The sequence below is a fragment of the Daphnia magna genome, linkage group LG1 (genome assembly GCF_020631705.1).
Source record: "Daphnia magna isolate NIES linkage group LG1, ASM2063170v1.1, whole genome shotgun sequence".
In the NCBI taxonomy this organism is placed as follows: Eukaryota; Metazoa; Arthropoda; class Branchiopoda; order Diplostraca; family Daphniidae; genus Daphnia; species Daphnia magna.
Genome location: NC_059182.1, coordinates 7,699,327 through 7,717,283, shown reverse-complemented (window position 1 = coordinate 7,717,283; position 17,957 = coordinate 7,699,327). Strand labels below are relative to the sequence as shown.

General features: G+C 42.1%; 3 protein-coding genes across 6 annotated transcripts; 2 read left to right on the top strand and 1 right to left on the bottom strand.

Moving 5' to 3' along the window:
* Positions 1-343: 343 nt before the first annotated feature.
* LOC116917845 lies at positions 344-2,115 on the bottom strand. The gene has a single exon (XM_032923475.2). The coding sequence runs from the start codon at positions 1,840-1,842 to the stop codon at positions 805-807; it is 1,038 nt and encodes a 345-aa protein (XP_032779366.2). The 5' UTR covers positions 1,843-2,115; the 3' UTR covers positions 344-804.
* A 1,255-nt stretch (positions 2,116-3,370) lies between these two features.
* On the top strand, positions 3,371-5,479 carry LOC116917760 (protein farnesyltransferase subunit beta). Its single transcript, XM_032923383.2, has 10 exons — positions 3,371-3,532; positions 3,650-3,793; positions 3,852-3,964; positions 4,056-4,181; positions 4,245-4,471; positions 4,528-4,601; positions 4,684-4,816; positions 4,931-5,048; positions 5,147-5,261; positions 5,329-5,479. The coding sequence occupies exons 1-10, from the start codon at positions 3,419-3,421 to the stop codon at positions 5,413-5,415; spliced, it is 1,251 nt and encodes a 416-aa protein (XP_032779274.1). The 5' UTR covers positions 3,371-3,418; the 3' UTR covers positions 5,416-5,479.
* Positions 5,480-5,956: 477 nt separating this feature from the next.
* LOC116917585 (inositol-trisphosphate 3-kinase C) lies at positions 5,957-17,837 on the top strand. 4 transcript variants are annotated; one of them, XM_045180351.1, is made up of 10 exons: positions 5,957-6,278; positions 7,077-7,332; positions 8,385-8,720; positions 9,614-10,454; positions 15,961-16,063; positions 16,166-16,312; positions 16,380-16,507; positions 16,582-16,833; positions 16,948-17,019; positions 17,103-17,837. In XM_045180351.1, the coding sequence occupies exons 3-10, from the start codon at positions 8,413-8,415 to the stop codon at positions 17,328-17,330; spliced, it is 2,079 nt and encodes a 692-aa protein (XP_045036286.1). In that variant the 5' UTR covers positions 5,957-6,278; positions 7,077-7,332; positions 8,385-8,412; the 3' UTR covers positions 17,331-17,837. The 4 variants fall into 4 exon arrangements, with proteins under 4 accessions (XP_045036286.1, XP_045036278.1, XP_032779101.2 ...); XM_045180343.1 differs by having other exon boundaries at positions 7,074-7,332; XM_032923210.2 differs by lacking the exon at positions 7,077-7,332.
* The last annotated feature ends 120 nt before the right edge of the window (positions 17,838-17,957 follow it).

Sequence of the window (17,957 nt, the reverse complement as noted above, 5' to 3'; positions counted from 1 at the left end):
CACAAAATTGCAGGATGGCCTCACGGTGACGTTGCAAACGGTGTTTGATAGGAAAATAAGCAGTACATAAAAGATGATGGAGCCCATTAGGTCTGGCAAAAAGTGTTATGAGATTTTGCTAAACTCTGGTGAATTTGTGGGATTGCGGTGTTCTTTCGTGATTCCGAAAGGTTTTGGGAATTTTAACAGAAACTGGACACACAGGGTGTACTACAGCTACTCCCTACTACGATTCTGTGAGAGGCCAACACCTCGCTCAAATCGGTTTACCCGATTTTTTGGTTAAAAAGTAATATTTCTTTTCGATTAATAATGTGAAATAATTAGTTTGGTGTACAATAAGCGGATTTAAACCTTGTGTATTCGGCTGACAGAACAGCGATTATGAACTCACCAAAAACAAAAGATGTGGAGAGAAGAACTGATCAGCAATCCTTAAAGTGGGCGACAAACGACTACCTTAATGTAGGAACTCTGTACGGGTAACGATCCTCACAGATGACAACCAAGATTCAACTCGCATACTTTGACCAACTCATTCCTGGTGAAGATTCGCAAAACGATTAAGAGATACGGTATTCCCTGCCGTCCTGAATACTATGGCATCGCTAGGGATTATCTTACCGGTCGAGTCGGTCGAAAGCCCGCTTGTTGTTTCTTGGCCGCCTTCTGCTAGAGGCAATTTAGAAAGTTGAAATTACATTATCTGCAATTAAAATAGAATCACCCAGTGTTGTTCAACGTTATTCGTTGTCTACATCTCGGCTGCGTTGTCGTCACTTTTATGGATTCGGCTGATCTGTTCTATGGGCTTATCCGTTCTCTATCAGTGCTGTGGTTGCTATGGCATCCATAACTTCCATATGCATTGTAGGCTGGCTGGGGAGAAGGTAAGTTAACAGCGTTGGGCAATGGCATTGCAAACCAGTTGTCCGAACCCAATGTTGACAAGTCTGGCCAAATTGTAGGGGGTATCGCATCCTCCAGTTCCTTGTTCGGCTCTAGGTATTGAAACGATCCTGTAGTGTTCTCGCGTGCAGGTAGCACATCTTGGCAGGTAACTGGGTAGCTTTGCCTAGGTCGGTGAAGATCGTAATTTCCCATTAATCCAACTTGGGGCACCTCAGCTTTCGGAGTTTTCTCATCAGCCATTTTCTCTTCCGGCGTAAAGCTGATCAGATAGTTGTCATTTTCCTCACAGTGTTCAGTCCCAGCTTCGTTGTCGTTCCCTGCGCCCTTCCCTTGCAGTGTTTCTACCAGTTTTTTCAATCTATCTTGAGAAATCTTGAATGCTTGACGTAGCTCTCGTATTTCTGTCGTCGTTTCGCTGAGCTGGTGGCGAAGATGAGTGTTGTCCATTTCTAAATTAGCAAGTCGACGTTCCAGCAACTGAAGTTGATGGTGTGTCCTATGTGCACTTACAAGGCCATCTGGTGACTGCGATGACAGAAAGGGGTTAGATTCAGAAGGGTATGATTGAGGCGGGGCTGGGCCATTAAAGTTGTCGTGTTGTGACAAAAATATTTGCTGTGGAATATTTGGAAATAAATCTCCTGTCGTATATATGTCAGGTGGTGGAGTAGGTGGATACAATTCCATCCCGGTAGGAAAGGGATTGCCGCAAATGTCCGGTGTAGGCAAAATTTCATCATTCAATGACATATTGATGATATTAAAATCCCGAATATTATTGTTTTGTGGATAATTAAAGGCATTTTTAATCATTCCGTTGCTGCCGTCTTGTTGTTTTGCCGACAGTCTTGGTTTTTTCCTCTTGATTCCAGTGCTAGGTTGTGGCCACCAGTAGTAGCTGAACAAAGAAATAAGTGACGAAAGAGACATTCTCGTACTTGTTTTTTTGTGCTTGATAAGTCAGGAGACAATTCAATGAAGTCTGTGACGGTCATTGTAGTTCCTTGTATGCACGCTGTCCAAGGCAGGTGAGTAGCAACTGCCGGGTCAGCGCATTAATTTTGATTTTAGGAATCAAATCAGAAATTAACAACACAAAATTGCACTCGAGCAGAAAGACAAATATATTTTGCGTTATGTTCAATACTTACAATACAATACATAGATACAATACAATACTTGTATTGAAAAAAAGCTAAATGAATTTCCCGATAGGAATTCTATCAAAAGTGTTTCCTCTTGTATATACCATGCCAACGAAACTCGATCGACCCAGCTTTTTTCCGAGATTTTCCCACATAGACGACCAATTGGTCATCACCAAAGTCAAAAGATGGCGTACCAGTTCAGGGGTTTTGGTTTTTTCCGCCGTTGAGATCTGGCAACATTAAAACTCGTTGAGCATAGCACGTTATAAACAACGCAGCGCCAAAGCCGATAAATATAAAATATCTTTTTGGTTTGCTTTGATATAAAATAATTTTGTTAAAATTGAAAATGTCTGTCATTTTGGAAACCACTAAAGGTGATTTGACTGTATATCTATTTGTCCTTTAGAGTGGACGCATTATTGCTGCTGACGAAGATGTAAATGACATGGAAGTCAAAGCCGCCGAAGAAATCGAAGAACTTATTGCTAAGAAAGAAACTAAAGATCAAGTAACTAGCCTATCCTTGACGTGGTCGGTGACTTGCCCTCTGTTGACGCAGCCCCTCCAGAGAATGTGCTCTTCGTTCGTAAGCGAAGCGTCACGACGAATGATGATCTCATGATTATTTTCAGTCGGTTTAGCCAAATAGTCAAGTAATTAATATTTAAAACTTAGATATTTCCTTCAAGAATATAAAACCTATTTTCTTGCATCATTGTAGTTGTGAAATAATCCATGATCGACAAACCATGAACTCTCTACACTATATGCTTTCATCGAATTGGCAATCCGAAATCTTGCGAAGATGACTATTTTAAACGAACAATGTGTTGATCGATGACCGACGTATTCACCTTGATTTCTCACAGCCCGTCTCGAGATTACAATGGAATGAAAAGGTATAGCTCTCTATTTGTCTCGAGTGATTGGGACAGTTATCGAACTTGATATATTCTAGGCCGTTTGAGCGCTAAATTCATGAATTGAACGCTGATTCCGCCTGGCATTAGTTTTCCCATTAGTCATGCAGTTTTTCAATGAAGCGCAATTATAGTGGTTATAGCGCAACCGCTTTTTTAATTATCATAATTTGCTCAAAAATTATAAGTCCCACGTAAAAACAAAATCGATTTCGTGATCCTCGTTCAATTTGGATCTAAACCATTTAGGAATATTAAGATTTTAGAAAAAAATCTGAAATTTGTTTGGAAAAATTCTTAATCTCCGAACGCGATTAATTTTTTGCTGATTGCTGTTGGACATCTGCAAACCAAAAATACTTCTTCATCCACTAGATGGCTCTGTTTTTGTTGTTTTTACTCCTAATCATCTATCACATTAAACAAAAATTGAAAATGTCTGAGCGGGATTACTCTGAATTAGAGACAAATCATCAGTTTTCAGTATTGTCTGTCCCTCGTATTCACTTAGATGTGGAAGGGATCCCCACCGTTACAAGTGATGAACAGGTGACGTAAAGCATCATAAAATATTGTAAAGTGGAAATATTGTCTGCCTCATTACCTATAACGTAATTTGATGTTCTAATTATGTTTGTATCTCGGTTTCCGGTTTTATATTTCCAGGTTAAAGTTGAATCCACCATTGAACATTTATTGGAAAACTTTTTAGAAAATCATGAACTAGATTCTACTTTACCCCTGCTAAGCCGTCTTCAGATTGTTGATTTCGTAAAACATGGCCTGAGCAGACTCTCAACATCATATGAAGTATAACAATAATCATTTAGCCTGTTTGAATGTTTATGTTGCATATCTGATTTTGTAGTGCCTAGATGCCAGCAGAACATGGGTCTGTTACTGGAATCTTCACTCCTTAGAACTACTAGAAGCCTCCATACCAGATGAAACCAAAGAAGCTGTGATCTCATTTTTAAATTTGTAAGTGTGATGTTATTATTAAGATAGTAAGAGCTACTTCTCTGTTCATTAAGATTCATACTTGGGAATGAACACATTTTTGTTATGGTAGATGTCAGAGCCCTACAGGAGGGTTTGGTGGTGGGCCTTTTCAATATTCACACTTAGCCCCTACGTATGCAGCTGTTAATGCTCTTGTCATTCTTCAGTCAGATGTAGCTTACAAAATAATTGACAGGTACTATAGTGAAATGCATTTGGGTGTTTTGTGGCATCATCTGTTCACTTTTTTGCCAAATAGGCCAAACCTTTATCATTTCCTGATGAGCTGCAGAAATGAAGATGGTGCATTTGCTTTGCATGTGGGAGGTGAAGTGGATGTTAGAGGGACATACTGTGCAGTGGTTGTAGCCAAGTTAACAGGTATCGCGGATCAAAAACTTTTCAGTGGTACCAGCGAATGGATTCTGAAATGCCAAACTTATGAAGGCGGCTTTGCTGGAACTCCAAATCAGGAAGCACATGGAGGTTAGAAACCTAAAAATTTGCGTAACTGTCTTTTCACATCGTTTCTGGCTACATAGGTTACACATTTTGTGCCCTTGCTGCCCTTACACTTTTAGGTCAAGAAAGCAAATGCAACATAAGATGTCTCTTGGTAAATGAAATAGAAGAAATGTTTGTTGAAGGTAATAAGTGTTAGTAAAGCTAATCTTTGGTTTATTTTATTTTATTTTCAGAGATGGGCTTCTAACCGTCAAATGAAATTCGAGGGTGGCTTTCAAGGAAGAACAAATAAACTTGTTGATGGCTGCTATTCGTTCTGGCAGGGAGCCCTGTTCCCTTTATTGCATTTCCATTTAGCAAAGTCAGGTACGCTAACATACGTTTTCTCATAAATTTCATCTACACATTTTTAATATGTTTGAGTATAAATATGTACTTGTTCTGTTTTCGTCATACTTTTTTCCCCTTTCTTTATTGCAGATCAATACAGTGAAGCATTAGATGTAGAACGATGGCTTTTTAATCAAGAGGCACTTCAAGAGTATTTGCTCGTTTGTTGCCAGCACCCGTTTGGCGGACTTCTCGATAAGCCTGGAAGGTAACGGTCGGAACTGTCTTCACACTTAATGCTGTGTGAAAGTATTGGCTAATAGATTTGAGAACGAGGATTTAAGAATATGTTAACGCAATTCGTAGGCCTCGTGACTTCTATCACACTTGTTATGGTTTGAGTGGTCTCTCCATAGCACAACATGTAAACGGCGTGGTTTCTGGAAGGACATCGGTTGTGGGTAGCCCAAACAACGAATTGGTAATTTTTTATGGCGTGAAATGTTAACTATCAAAATAGATTTTGCGAATCATCTCCGTTTGTATAGGCTTTAACTCACCCGGTCTACAATTTGGGAGTGAATGCTGTGATGAGGGCGCTGAACTATTTTAACTCGAAGCCTTTAAGAACCTGACCAGTTACGATAGTAACTTCTTGCCTGCCACCTCCTTCTTTCAAATAAACCGAGCTCTTATCTTCCCCTTGTACCTTGTTTACTTTCGCACTTTTGGAGCTTTCGATTGGGGAGAGCCGCTGGTCGGCTATTATCGCTTACCGGCTATCTACACTTGTTCTGCTCAGCAGTAAAATGACACAATATTTTGATGCATAAAGTAGACCGATAACTGCATGGTTTTAAACGTGCTCAATCTCTCCTTTCATTCTTTCGCCCGCTCCGGAAAAAAGTGTAAAAACTAATTTTCACTGTTTCTCGTAATCGTAGCTTCCTCTCGCCTGTTGCATTTATTTTTTCAGCAAAGGCGCCTCATAGCAGCAGCTCTTGTATAGAAAATTTAAGTGCACGGTTTTGCTGTCCATTTTTTATATAATGTATCATCACATTATCTACACTGATATAAATATTGTATGTTGCAGCCCGTTTGGTGTGGATATCAGATAGTTTCGAGCGAAAAAAAGATGACGTCATCGGTAATGACGTTAAAGCAGTGAAGAATGAAGGGCCGATCGAGGCAAAACATTGAAATTGGGGGCTAAGCAGTAGCAGACGCACAGTCAACTTGACAGTCGCACTACTGCCTGTGGATGTATGTTGGTTGTGCAAGTGGCCATGTGTTGCCTGTGGTTGTTCGTCAGATTTTCTTTTCAAGTTGCACCAGTTTTATATCACCTCTGATCAGTCAAACTTGCATGGAAAGGAAAAACACTGATTCATTCAGTTCAGTGTCAGTCCCTGGCCCAGTTAGAATAGAAGCCAACATCACATACACGAATATAGGAATCGATCTACGTTTCCAGACAGTCGTACCCTCTACCGAGGTAGGCCATTTACTTATTCTATTTGCTTTTTTCGTCTTCTAATGAAGGTACCCTGACGTAAATAACGATCCATCGTAATTTAGTGAGAAATGGGTTTCGTTGTTACATCCCGATGTCGCATTCTGGCGATTCACACAGAGCTCAACGACAATAAAAATTCGTGGCAACGACGACCTGTTGAGCGACGTTGGTTTAAACTGTGGAGCCCATGTCTTTTCCTCTGATTTGTCCTTTAAAGTCTGCTTGCTTGTCAGTGGAATAGCTGAAAGAAATTAAAGTGAAACTAGCATCTACTACCTTTTATCTGGTCTTTTAACGCCCTTTCCATACATTGGCGTTCTACCTTTTTGCAAGCTGGATATCGATTGCCTTCCTTTAGCCTAGTATTGTACTGTAGTAAGTAGGTTATACGTTATATCACGTTTAATTAATCAATCTTACGAATCTCTTCAGGATCCCATCACACGAATGTTTTTTCTGGGGGCACTTTCCAGCTTATTTATAGCGTTAGTTGGAAACTGTACCGACAGAGTTTACGACCTCCTTACAGAAAGGGAGAACAAATTCAGCGTTACGCTTTTTGTAAAAGCTGGTACGGGACTTTGGGGCTCGGGTGCTTTCTTGTGGCAAAGTGCTGTAGAAAATAAACACTCCCTCGTGAAAAACCTTCAGGCTAGAAACAACGAAACGACAGACTGAAACTCGACACTAGGGCAACGATAAAACCATTCATCAGTTGAAGTCCCCGTTGTTACGTTTGGCAGCGTAATCTTAGTTCTTTTTCTTTCTTTGCAGCAGCTCGTGACTGGCGACCCACTATTGGCGCTGAATTGAATGCGTGTGTTAACGCCCCCACCAATATCTCTGGACAGTCGTTAGTGTTGCTTTTTGTTCTCACTTGTGGCGCAGTAACGGAATCGGCTGCGACAGTTTTTCCAAGATTGATCGCGCTCGTGTCGTCAAACGTTCGTTAAGTTAAATACGCTGGCTTTGTTTGCATGGCCCATTGACCTTAGTGTGCTAGCAATTTGTTGAACGAGACACACGAAAAATGGTGGGTGATGTGATTGCTATTGTGTTAATGTTTTTGACAGTTCTTCGTGTCGTTTTGCGCTTGAAAAGAAATAGAAAAATGCTTTGTTGTATCATGTACACGTGTCAGCTATCCCACCACCGGAAGAGAATTGACCTGAGATTCTAGTATTACCCTGCCTTTTTACATTGTAACACCGATTTACATCGTCAACGTCAGACACCTAATGCTGGCGTTTGAAAAGGAAACACCATTTCTTAGTGCCATGTAGATAACGAATTACGTTCTTTCAGTCCTAATTGAAAGCGTTGATGGGCGTATGGGTGCCCGGGTGGTTCAGGAAATCCTGTTGCCCTTTTGGCTGGTCTGTTTTTTTGTGCTCGTCGATATTGAAGTCTTTGTTGGATGTTTCAAAGGCCGAATCGCTTCGCAGGAACGTGGACGTATGTTATTTTTCATCATACAAAAACCAAGCTCAGTCTGGTTTGCATTTTGAAAACTAACCGCCTGTCCTTATTCGTCGTATACATGGTCTTTGTTGAGAAAAAAAAGGCAGTGTTTGACGTCATCTCTGTCTCTTTCTCTTTTTCTTGCGTTTCGTTGCCCGTAGCGGTTATGTTGTTTTGATCCACAGTGAAAAAGCAAGAGCGCTAGCTGCGTACGACGAGCGAAAGTCTTTCGAATTTTATGTCAGTTTTCTTCATTCGAGTTAACTTTTGGTCCGTCTCAATTGCACCGGTTTCCCTTGCTCTTTTTTTTTTTTGTTTGTTTGTTTGTTTGCTTGCTTGCTTGCTTGTTTATTTTGTTTCCCTTTCTCCCAGCGAGTTACCATCGGCCAGGTAAAGTGCACCTAGCTTGCTTAAATCCCAAAACTAATTGTCTTGTTGGCCAAGTAAATTTTTTTATTGCCGGCCTGCGCTCAGACAAATTTCACCTTTGATGGTGGAAAAGAGAGCCTTTCACTAATTTATGCGTTGTCGATGCAGGAGTTTGACAAAAATTCGTATCAGACATCAGCTGTACTGAAACATGTTTATTTTGTACGTCTTTCATTAAATTTATGTTCAATTTAGGGCGACCGAGGAATACAGTTGAAATGTAATGATCGATCAGGGAATATCCGTCTGTTACTGTCCGAATCGTTTGAAAAACGGTTTTCGGTCTCGCGTCGCGATGAGAATTGACCGACCGAGTTGCAGTTGCCGCCAACATTCCACAAGGGAGCTGTCTACTTTTTATAATTCATTGGAGCTACCGCAGTGCCCGACAACACGCCGTTCTTGGAACAACCGCGGCATCTCCAAGAAAAGTCTATCGACTCCGGATCTACTAATGAGCCACCAGCGGCCGCAACGCCATCAAACTTGCAGCGATCCGGATCATGTTCCAGCGGACAGTCACGATCCAAGGTGTGTGTCTTGTGTCTTGTGTCTGCACGTGCATTTGCGATTCGAAAGTAGAGAGAGTAGTATAATCAGTCCAACAGATGATGGCTTATGGAAATGTTCACGCTCTAACGAACGAATGTGTGTGGGAGTCGGACGAACGATAGTGATTGATGACTATTGAAAGTAGTTGCCTGTCTCTCTACCTTCCTAAAGCCAACAAGAAAAAAAAAATAAAATACAAAAAAAACCATAGAACAAAAAGAAAAAAAAAAAGAGGGGTGGGGGGGGGAAGGAAAAAGAAAAAGAATCGAATGTTGACGAAATGGCGTCCCTGTGCTTTTTATGGAGAAACAACAGCCTCCCATTGGCGATATAGCATGCATAGTGAACACGAGTGTAGAACGGCTGGATTTAGTAGACGTTGAGTGATGGTTGCTTGATAACGGATATTCTCGTCGGTATATCTACACTCCTTGTTGCAACATGCTTTCATTTTATAGAGAAATTTCGCTCTCTTGCGTCAGGCATTGGCCTGCGCTGTTTGAATGTCTACATTGTACATTCTTCGTATATTTGGCCGGCACCAACACCAAGAGATGGACATGGGTTGGGGAAGCTGAGGAGATCTTGACGACAAGTCGTAGCCAAAAATAGCCAAATTCCGTTGCAACTGTTGGTTGTACCTTGTACCTGAAAGTGACAAGAATGTGTAGTAGCACAACTGTAAACATCGTCATTGTTGGCTTTTACGAATTTCGTTGCGGTGATCAAATTTCCAGTTTTGAGACGTGACATTCCTTTTTTTTTTGTTATGATTAATTCTCCTCCTCCCACAAAAGAGTGTCTGTTAAATCGCGTTGAAAAAAAAAAAAATCTAATCAAAGAAACCAAACGAGCAAACATTGTCTATCCAGCGGAAGGAGGCGTTGCAGAAGCCTCAGTCTGGGCTGCCTGTGCATGAAGCGGACTTTAGTCGCCATGGCCAGCGGATGGCTGCACGGTTATCAATCGGCGCAGCAGGAGGAGATGGGAGCAGCTTCGGATGAAGATATTAGCAGTGGCAGTAGTGCAGCGGCATCGGGAACCGCCCAGCAGCAGCAGCAGCAGCCACATCAACAAGAGCAGCAAAGCAGAGTGTGCACAAGCCTTTCCTGGGATAGCGGTTACAACGAATGTGCAACTGAACTGGGTGATGCTTTCTCGCCAGTTAACCGACGGCTGACTGGCCCCATGCGGATGCCCTCGGTGGTAGTTAGTGACTGTTCGGACGATCCTAATGAAAATGGCGATACAGTCATTTTGGCCAACGGATATTATCGACTCAGCGAATTGCCCAGTCCGACCCTCTCGTCGCACTCGAGCTCTGGTCACGACACGGCACACGAAATGGACCAGGCGGAGACTCATGCCGCGTCGTGGAGCTGGGCGACGTCGCACAGAGCCGGATCGAATGGCTTGTTGATCCTTCCAGGACAAGGTTTGTTAGATGAGGACCCGACAATGGCGTCTAGCTTGCTCTCTGTTCGCCGACTCTCCGATTGCAGCAGTTGCAGTTCATTGGCCACATTAGATATGGAACCCTGTTGCCCGGGCCCGTGCACCGCCCAATCTCATGCTACGTCATTTCAGACCGATCCTGACCAGTCGTTTCGATTGGGCTACGATTTAACTCAGGACGGGGTCGAGGAAACGAGTGAAACGCCCAAAAAAGAGGATGCCCGCTTGTCGAGCGAGGACTACACTTCATCTCCAAAGGTACGTGCGGGCTCTACTTTTATTTAGTAATCAACGATACTCCATAGAATAAGATGATTTATTGCATTCTGCGTGCTTTCCCTCTTATTTGCGTTGTATTTTCTATAAGCTTATTTCCCGGTGTTTTTTTTTGTTTTGTTTTTTTTCGGCGTTTTTTATTTCTGAAATCCCGCAATCGAATTTGCATGTCGTGATGCTGAAACTTATACCGTTGATCTCCATATTGACTTAGTCTGCTAACGGCATGGAAGTCTTGTATACGGTCTGTTGTGTTCGTTGTTTAGACAATGAATGCGGATAAACGGCGGGGCCACGAGACAGCCCTCACATTTTTGATTTTGCATGACGAAGAGAATGAATGTGACCGATATCGTTATATTTGCATAACGATTTTTGATCTCCAAGATTCGGCTTAGTGCCGGACACCGTTTGTGTTGGCAAGTGGGTAGTGGCCTTTCTTTGTTTTCTACCAAGAACATTCAACGTGCTGTGTGACTAAGCCGTTTGCCGCTCTTGAGGTGCTTAGTTTAGACCGTACCGTCGCAGATTGGCTTCAGCTATTTGTGAAGCTCGTTTAGGCATCGTGAAACAGTTGTGCCTTGATTTCTCTGCCACCTCTCAGCCGACCCATTATGCATCACCGATTAGATACAGACGCGAGTGACCTAGAATGCACCTTTATTTTTCTTTTAATTTTTGTTTGATGCTAAAAAAAAAAAAGCGACGAATGAGCGGGGTGTATCTGTTTCCCATAGATGGTCATGTTTCAACCGGGCCTTTACTTAACGACCGACGTGCCACAGCCATTAGTGAAACCGCTTTTTCTTTTGTGAAGTTTTGGTTTAGTCGTCATAGCCGTAATGGAAGTTGTAGTTGTAGTTGTAGTAGCATGAGTAGCCTATAGTTGCTCGCCTGCACGATCAAATGCTCTATAGTGCTAAATGCTAACCGTACGGGGCGTGAGTCCTCGTCCACTTGTGTCGCTGTGGTTGTTTTGGGTGCTCGCTTCTCACCAACAGACACGACAAGAAAAAGGAAAATTGCAAAAAAGAAAAAGAAAAAAAAAAGAAAAAAACTAAACAAAAAAACTGACCGTCGATCTCGTTTCGTCTCTACAAGTACATTCGATTCCTTTTTAGGTGTGCGCTAATCGACCTTGTCAAACGGCGGGATCGGTGTCTGTTCTCTGCAGACCAATCAAGGCCATTCCGTGTGGGGCTACCTGGCCAACCGAAGCTCTTGAATGAGGTCGATTTTTTGTTTTCTACCTTTCTTTTTCTTCTTATTTTTATCGAGCCGATTTCGAATGTATCGCCGCCCCGTTTTACAAGGAAGACATGAAGACGAAGGAGAATACAAAAAAACAACATTTAAATAAAAGTACAATCAAACAAACCGCACTGAAAAGGAAAGCTGGCACGTGAATATGCATGGCTCGATTCATTTGCACAAACCGCGAAAACACCCACTACTCGACATACAGCTTTATATGATAACATTAGCTGTAAGAAAGAAATTTTTCGACAGACAGTTGTACGATAGTGCTTTGGTGTACGATTCTTCTTATTGACACAACTGGTTCATTGATCGAGTAAGGATTTTTTGTTTATGTTACAGTATGTGTGTCTGGTTCTGTTTGCAATGGTTTTTGGCCGGATACCAACGTTTTGATGATGTCACCAATGCATTTGTTCATTGCTCTTTTTTTTTTTTTTTTGCAAGTCTATTTTCAAATAACATAGGTCGCTGTAATATTTCTCTGAATATGAAAACCACCAATTCAGGCATCAAGATAGCAAGAGATTACGGCACGAAGTAAGAAGTGTGTTCGGAGAAATTTGGAATAATGCCGACTTGGGTTTCTGATCGTTCATTCTTATCGGGCCCTTTTAAAAAAGATAAAGGAAAACAGCAAATTGCGACAGGCGAGCTCAAAAGAAGGTTAACGCAAAAGGTTAAAGAAAAAGAGGGCAAGAAGTATGCATACTCCAAAACCTGCCTGCAATTACAACCCGCATCCAGCCGGTTATTTCCAGATTTTAGGGCTATCCGTATTTAGTCAGGCCATTTAAATGATGGGAAAGGAGAAAATGAAACTATTTCTCTTTCCTCTTTGACTCTTCTCTCTATTTCCATGTCGTCAGATTGTTTCGTGACAATATAGAAGGAACCGAAATCTGACAAACGAGAGAAAGAGACGATTGAGAAAAAAAAAAAAGAAAGTTGGAGGAAATCCTTCTTTGTAACGGAAGACCACCATTAAATGCGCATCAGAAATCAGGATACGAGATGGAATGCTAGCGACGAACGATGAAGAAGGCGTTTTTAGTGCACGTCAACTAATCCCCGTTCAATTGTCCTACTTGGTGCCCAGGGGCGGGCCATTTAATGCGTTGAGATCGGCTTGATCGGGTCAATTTCCCCACTGCGTTGCATTGATCCATAAAACTTTTGTTTGTTTTTTTCCTTCTTTTCATCTTAGAGTTAGGTGGTATTGTAGATCCATTCTGCCTGCATTTGAAATAGTACGTAAATTGCCGGTTCATGTGAACACGAGCCATCCGCTGTTGCGGTAAAGATGCTGAATGCAAATAGCTAGGGCGAGGAGGATGGGACCAGCTGCGTGAAGGCGAACGTTGCCCTTCAATTAGCTTCAGACTAGTTGCCGCTCTCTTTTTGTTTTGTTTTTTTTTTTTTTTTTTTTTTTTGGGCTCTTTTAAACACAAATCATAGTCTTTCCTTTTTGGTTTTGTTCTGGCCTAAAAGATTCGCTGTCATGTTTAGCGCAACAGGCAAAGCTACAAATTGGAAAGAAAGAGCTCGTGCAGTGGTTCCTGCGTCCGTCGGGCGTAGATAAAACATAAATGAAAGAGGAAAAGAGGAACAACCATAAAAGAAGAAGAGAGGATGAAAAGAGGAGAAAAAGAGAGAGAAAATAATCATGAGGAGAAAAGCGAAGAAGAAAAAAAAGAAAAAAAAAACTAAACAGCTGAGCCGATAAAGTGACGACAACTTTCCCATCCGACCGCAGTTGGCGTCTAAAGTAGCCTCTTGACGCACGCATGCCGTCTGAGGTCTGTGCTGCAACAAGTTCTGGTCAAACCACGCAGTTGGGCGGGAAAAAAATAAAAATAAAACAACAAATTGCGCTTCATTTTGTTTATCTGTTGGAGGGCTGCTCGGCTTCTCCCGAAACCCTCAGCGTGTTTTTTTGTGTTGTTGTTGTTGTTGTTGTAGCTGTGGATGCGGTGTTTCTTTCTGTGACAGCTGCCAGTCTTCGCACATCTTTCTTTTATTTATTTATTTTTACTGCCCCCCTGCCACCGACGTCTACATTCAATATTACTCGCTCGAAATAGGCGCGCATGTCAGAGGCGGTGTACGCAGAACTGTTTGCCTATTTAAACAGGTGGTCGGTGCGTCTAGTCCTATTACCTTTTCAAAGGAACTCGACCGAGATGTGACGTTATCTTCTGCAATTGTGACCAGCTACTTTATTCAGTGACGCGTCTTTGTGCCCGCCTGAACCGTTTCGTTTACGAGTACCGAATTTCCTGGCTGCATTTTTTTGTTGTTGTTGTTGTTGTTGGAAAGGGGGGTCGTCTAGAATTTGACGGGGATTGCCAGTGCGGAAATCATTGTGTAATCGGATCATCGAATGGCGGCTGTTTCGCTAGGCTACGACGGCTACAGTCAGAGCTTGTCGGTACCGATGGATGTCCGAGGGCGTCAAAATTCGTGCGGCGACTCTTCGTCCAGTTCTGGAGATGACTCGTCGTGGTCGGACTGGGAGGCCGAAACAGACGGCCAAGTCCATCAAGTTCGACCTCCAGTTGTGAAAGTAAGTGACGAGCCCACACGCGCAGCGCGTAGTGTGTCGTAAAAGCGTCGTACAAGGAGCCATAGATCGTATTATTGAACGTGCGTGAATAAGGACGATGTTGAGCGAGAAAAAGCGAAAAAGTATGCAGAATCTATAGGACAAAGAAGAAAAAATATTTTTTTTTTCTTTTTCTTATTTTTTTGTTTCTCTGAAAAGAAGTCGTGTCCAATTTTCTGCAGCGGCCGCCACCTTCTGCAACATCGAACACCTCTTATTCTGAAAAAAAAAAAAAGGGCTGAGTCGTCTATCCCGAGGCCACGAAAGAAGCATAAGAGCTTACCAACCGGACCAAATGATTGAACACAAGACGTAATGCGGTTTTTATTCTTAGCCGAATATGTCTGTTACACTATAGACATGTCGGCTGCCGATCACCAGGTGCGGTCGTTGGTGAAAAATATTTTGGTGCAGCTACGCTATACGACCTCGAAAAGTAGCAAGATCAGGCCTAAAACAAGTCTCCAGGTGGTTGATGATACACAAACCCGCATTCCGACTTTTCATTCTCCCTTTGTTTGGTTTTTTTGTTTTGGTTTTTCACATTAACGACTGTCGATATTCAACCGATCGGCGCCAATTAAAAATCTAGCGCTCTTCCCCCATTACCCGACCCGCATCTACGGTTAGAGCTTCTAAAAAAGGTGGAGGAGGGTTATTTTGGATGCAGATAACACAGAACCTCCACGATGTTTTATTAAGAAAGAAGAAAACCCGATTTCTTGAGGCCTCGTTTCCAAAATGTTGACATTGACTTGTCGATTTAATGTAATTCTGCTGCCAACCCAGAAGGAGATTGAACGATAGAGAGTCGATGGGCATCTGGGTAAGACAAAAACAAAGCAGCACCTCACACATTAAGTGGGGGAAATGCATTTATGCATGTAGAGACAGCAAAAGAACGAATAGAAGCGTGAAAAGAAGGAGGATGAAAAGTGTGCGCAAGGAAAGAGAAATGTCTGGGTCAAATGAAACATAGAGAAATGCTTCCAGTGAAAGTTGTTGCCTTGGTCTGTCTTCCTTTTTTACTCCTCCTTTTTTTCTTTTTTTCTTTTTTCTTTTTCTTTTTTCTTTTTTTCTTTTTTTTCAATTTATTTTCTTCATTATTTTGATTTTCTTCTGGCGTCTGATTTGGATGTTATAGCGTAATACCGTTGTCCGTGGTTGTATTTCTCTCTATCTCTCCCTTTTTGCCATTGGCTCGCTTACTCATTTGTTCTGGCGTATACGCTGACTTTATCCAGGATCTCCGCTCAAACTGAAAGGATATGCCATTACCGCAATATATCCCTAGGTCTCTTTCACGCCACCAATTGAGGCCGCGGTTGATTAGTGTAGACGACAAAAATACAATTTAAATGAAGTGCAAAGGTTTAGATAGTTGGTGTTTCTCGGCCTTGCCCCCACCCGGAGTGCTTAATCACGCCCGCCAAAGAAACCGAGATGAGTTGTATCTATTTCATGTCAATTTGCCATTATGGACGTTGTTTTTCGTTCTCGTTTGGCCATAAAGTTGTTTTTCGTTGTTAATGATTGCAGAGAAAGAAGATAACTAAAAAAGAGAGAGAGAGACAGACATAGAAAGACCGACAATAATATGCCGAATTCTCAAATTGGTTTTACTAGGTTTCAGCGTGGCGCAAAGTGCGCAGCGCCGTCCAGTGGTCCCCATTCGTCCAGACCTTCCGGCGTCAGCGCTACCCTTGGGTTCAATTGGCCGGCCATCAGGGTTAGACATAATTGTTTTATTCATTCTTGTTGAATGCGTTCGGCATCTCATTTTCTGAAAAAGGAAGAAACATTCTCATTTTCATTCTTTCGCTTTTTCTAGGCAATTTCAAACTAGGAGGTGAACGCGGCACAATCCTGAAGAAACTATGCCCCAAAGAGGAAAGCTGCTTTCAATTGTTGATGAAAGATCCTCTTCGGCCATTCATACCCTCATACAAGGGCAACGTGACGTCCGACGATGGCGAAAGTAATCATTTTTTATGCTTCTTTGTCACGCCAACTCGTTAACTGGTTTTGTATTTGCTTACAAAAAGAATTTCTAGTTCTCGAGGATCTGCTCGGGGATTTTCGAAATCCTGCTGTTATGGACTGTAAGCTGGGAGTGCGCACTTATCTCGAAGACGAATTGGCGAAAGCCAAACTGAAACCTAAATTGCGAAAAGTACCTGCATCTAGTATACATCCAGTTTAAAGGCATTGCAGAATTAGCACAATGTGTCTTCATTTCATTTGCAGGATATGTTTGAGAAAATGCTACAAGTGGACCCGAGCGCCCCGACCGCCGAAGAACTTCGCATGGGTGGCGTGACGAAACCGAGGTACATGATATGGCGAGAAACGATATCGTCGACGGCCAGTTTGGGTTTTCGGATCGAAGGCATCCGCAAACAAGACGGAAGTTCCAGTAAGGACTACAAGACTGTTGGTTCTCCCCAACAAATTGTTGAGGTTTTACGAGACTTTGTGCGTCATCATCCTCACGCGTTGGTAAGTGCCAATTGGTAGCCAAAAGTGAATTACCAAATTGAAGACGTTGTTAACAGTTTTAATTGCACAATCAGCCCCTAACATACAGTACTTGTATTTTTTTAATGTTATCAGACTCAGTACATTGCAAGATTGAATCAGTTGGAGGAAACGTTGTCTCGCTCCGATTTTTTCGCCACCCATGAGGTAAAATCAAGTGACTTTTGCTTTGCCATCACCTTTTGCTCTGATTTCGTCAAATGCTAATTCATTTTTGGACCCATTAACAGTTAATCGGTACCTCATTGCTTTTTGTGCACGACCACAACAAAGCTAATATTTGGATGATTGATTTCGCCAAGACTCATCGGTTGCCGGCAGGAGTGCAGATCGATCATCGCAGCCCATGGTGTGTGGGCAATCACGAAGACGGTTACTTGGTTGGTATGTCCAATCTGACTCAGCTGCTGGAGCAACTGTTGGTGAATCGTGACCAAAGCCAGTCCAATCCAACCTAAATACATTGATAACAATGGTAGCACGTGTATCTATTTAAATGTTTCGAGTAGTATGTAAACAATGGGTCCAATTTGAACCTTGTTGCCTTATGATGATGCAAGAGCTGTCATTCCCAAAGAACGTTCCGAGTTTAACTGGTTAGAAGTACAGGATATCATGACTGCTATATATTTATATATTTTTGTCATACTAAATATCGTGATCGGACGAGAAATGATTTAAATTTCCAGTGCAATCTCTCTGATGAAACTGCGGTTTACGTCAACTGATGATTTCCAAGTGCCTCTTTCGTAACGTAACTGTCTGTACATCTGTTTGTTTGTTTTTTTTCTCCTTTGTGTGTGGATTGGGGCAGCGCACGTGCCATTTTTCAGGATCTTTGTTTTTCTACATTTGTCCTGTTCCCTGACTTCCCCATTCAAACTATGTCAATGATTAACTTTAGTGTTTTTATTATTATTTTCTGACACACCATCAAATTCCAAATATACATTGCATCACTTGGATTCTAAATTTGAAGCGTTTACGTTATCTTAACAATGTAAGCTCTGCTGCGGTCTCTGTGCGCCTTCGCTAGCTTAAAATTATAGCCTGTCAGTCAACAGCTCTGTAACAACCAGAAAAAA